The sequence below is a fragment of the Nanorana parkeri genome, unplaced genomic scaffold, assembly GCF_000935625.1.
Source record: "Nanorana parkeri isolate BGI_ZX_2015 unplaced genomic scaffold, ASM93562v1 scaffold2415, whole genome shotgun sequence".
NCBI lineage: Eukaryota > Metazoa > Chordata > Amphibia > Anura > Dicroglossidae > Nanorana > Nanorana parkeri.
Window position 1 is genome coordinate 123673 of NW_017308683.1, and position 2706 is coordinate 126378.

At 38.0% G+C, this 2706-nt stretch overlaps 1 protein-coding gene across 1 annotated transcript in view; it reads right to left on the reverse strand.

Moving 5' to 3' along the window:
* LOC108801639 (prolactin-like) overlaps nt 1-261 on the reverse strand; it is a gene marked incomplete at its 5' end in the record, with an annotated part of 7104 nt that extends 6843 nt beyond the window's left edge. Inside the window, one exon of the mRNA XM_018573530.1 lies at nt 80-261. Within this exon, the coding sequence (XP_018429032.1) occupies nt 80-261 (182 nt within the window). The remainder of the gene's footprint in view (nt 1-79) is intronic.
* Between the last annotated feature and the right edge of the window lie 2445 nt (nt 262-2706).

The window sequence follows — 2706 nt, forward strand, 5'->3', positions numbered from 1 at the left end:
AGGATGCCTGCATTTGTTACACTATATATATATATATATATCTAAACATTTACAACATTTATATCTTCAATATACTTACAAAGTCTTCAAAGATTTCAGTGGAAAGTGAATGGATATAATGGGAGAGTTTGATTGCCCTGTCAAAAAGATCACTGAGTAGGACCTGGCATTGGAGGCTCCCTGGGGTGCAGATTGAGTTTGACATGACCATCCTCCTCACCAAAACCAAATTAGAGACTAGAAGTGCAAACAACAGCTTTCCTATAGCAAACAAAACAACAAAGCTTCCATTAATAATGTATTCTATAGAGCAAGGACCCAATAGAACATAAAACTGTTGTTACCACTGTTCCCATTCAATTGCCTGGTAACACAATGTTCACTTAATAAACACACCAGTGGAAGGTTTCCACCTTAGTGTTTAAAAGTGGAATACCACTTTAAAGGGGCCTGAAAATAGAAGTGTAAACCAACTTCTGTAAACACATTTTCATCATTATTCACAGATAAATATTGTATTACACATTTTATCAGAAGATATCTGAGTAATTGTTGAAATTATAGAATAAGAAGTTGCAAAGTGAAAGTAAATACAGTATATTACCTAGTATTGCTTCTCTACTAGTATTGTTTATTTTACACAAACAGAAAGATCAGTCCACTCAAACTTGATGTTTCAATTACAAAAGGATACTGGTAGGTTCCCTTTTGGGAAGTGAGATCCCCTTGTTATAGTTCCTGGCTATGTTTTTTCTCACCTTGGAATCCTATTCCTAAGACAATTGGGCATTTCTAGATGTCAACATTTCTTCTGCTGCCCTCTCCATAACATAGCAGAAACTGAGCTACAGTAATTTAACAGGGAAAGGGGAATTTCAAGAAAAATACAGCAAGTTCAGTTGCCTTGACTTATTTTTTACAGATATACCATGACCTGGATGAATGAGAACCTTCACAGACAACTTCCACATAGTTACTATAGCAAGCATCAGAAATCTCACCAACCAAATTCCTGAGAAACATTAGACACTGTAGGAATATTAAAAAAAAAAAAAAAACAGCAACATTTTTTTTTATTCTGGATACAATGGTATGTTCATTGGGGGTGGTGGGAAGGGGGTTCTCAGAGACACAACAGTGGGGAGAAATTTCACCTTTGTCAACTCACTTTCTGTTCTATTGTGCATAGGCACAGGGCAAATATGGTAAATCTCCCAAATGGGGACACGGACTGCAATCAAAACCTGATCTAACGCTTCCCTACTCTTTCCAAAACTAAAAAAGGTTAAGCTTTACATACACTTCCACTTATTATTATAAGGATTTATATTCGTATTGACTCACATGTACATCAAAGATGACACATGGGCCTCACTTTTCTACCTAAAACTGATGTGAGGGATGATCATATACAACTGTCCCCACAGATAATATTGTATTTCCTGGTCAAACTGCAATACCATATTTAACTAATTTTGCCACTTTACACATCACTGGTTCGGCCTCACCTGGAGTATGCGGTGCAGTTTTGGGCACCGGTACACAGAGGGGATGTCCTTGAACTGGAGAAAGTCCAGCGAAGGGCAACCAAACTCATCAAAGGGATGGAGGACCAGAGCTATGAGACACGGTTACTAAATTTAAATATGTTCACACTGGAACTAAGGAGATTAAGGGGGGACATGATTTTCATGTACAAAATGTTCCATAGTCAAAGCAACATTAGCAACAAACTCTTACGATTAATTCCGTAACAAAGACTAGAGGCCACCACCTGAAACTGGTAGAAAAAAAATTCAAACACAAGGGGCGGAGGGGGTTCTTCTCAGTTCGCGCGGTTAGGGTCTGGAACTCGTTGCCACAAGCAGTGATTTCAGCTAATAGTGTGGAATCGTTCAAGAAGCTTTTGGACGATTTCCTGAGAAACGGTAATATACAGGGGTACAAGTACTCCTAAAAACGAAATGACTCGGGGATCTTTACACACACACACACACAATAGGTTGGACTTGATGGACATGTGTCTTTATTCAACCTCAAATACTATGTAACTATATGTAACTATGTAACTATGACACATTGGGGGGAATTCATCATGGCAATTTGTGACAGTTTTAGTCTCCTAGATAATTTCTTTATGTGCAAATCTGTCTTTTAACATGTGCACCTGTTTTGACCAGAGCTTGCACTACGTTTCCAATTGCACATGTTTTGCGCCTGTTTGTATCTGCATTTGTTCTGTCGCTGTCTGAAACTGGAGCATCACCTAACAAAACAATCACAACTTAAGAAGTCCCCATGACCACTTCTTCAAGAAGCGACAGTTAAGCTTTTTGCCTGGAGTTACGAGTCTTCTTACTGGAGTCTATTTAACCTCATTTATAAACAACATTACACCAGCAAAATAAATCTGGTGCCAAGTGCGTCAAATATATTCTGTGTAAGTTCAAACAATGGAAATTGCTATGCTAAATTCCCCCCATTGTATTTTCAGTGTCATCTGTATCTGCATACCTCTGTTCTATGAAAACCCAGAAAACTTTGAATGTTAGCGTGAGAGGGACAAGAAGATTCCCAAGCAGGGATTTTGGTTTTAACAAAAATACTTTTTTTGGTGTCTTTTTTCCCCAAAAACCTGGCATTATTAAGACATGAATAACTCTCAAATATATGCTCATACCTGTAAATGAGGTTTTTCTGGAGGCA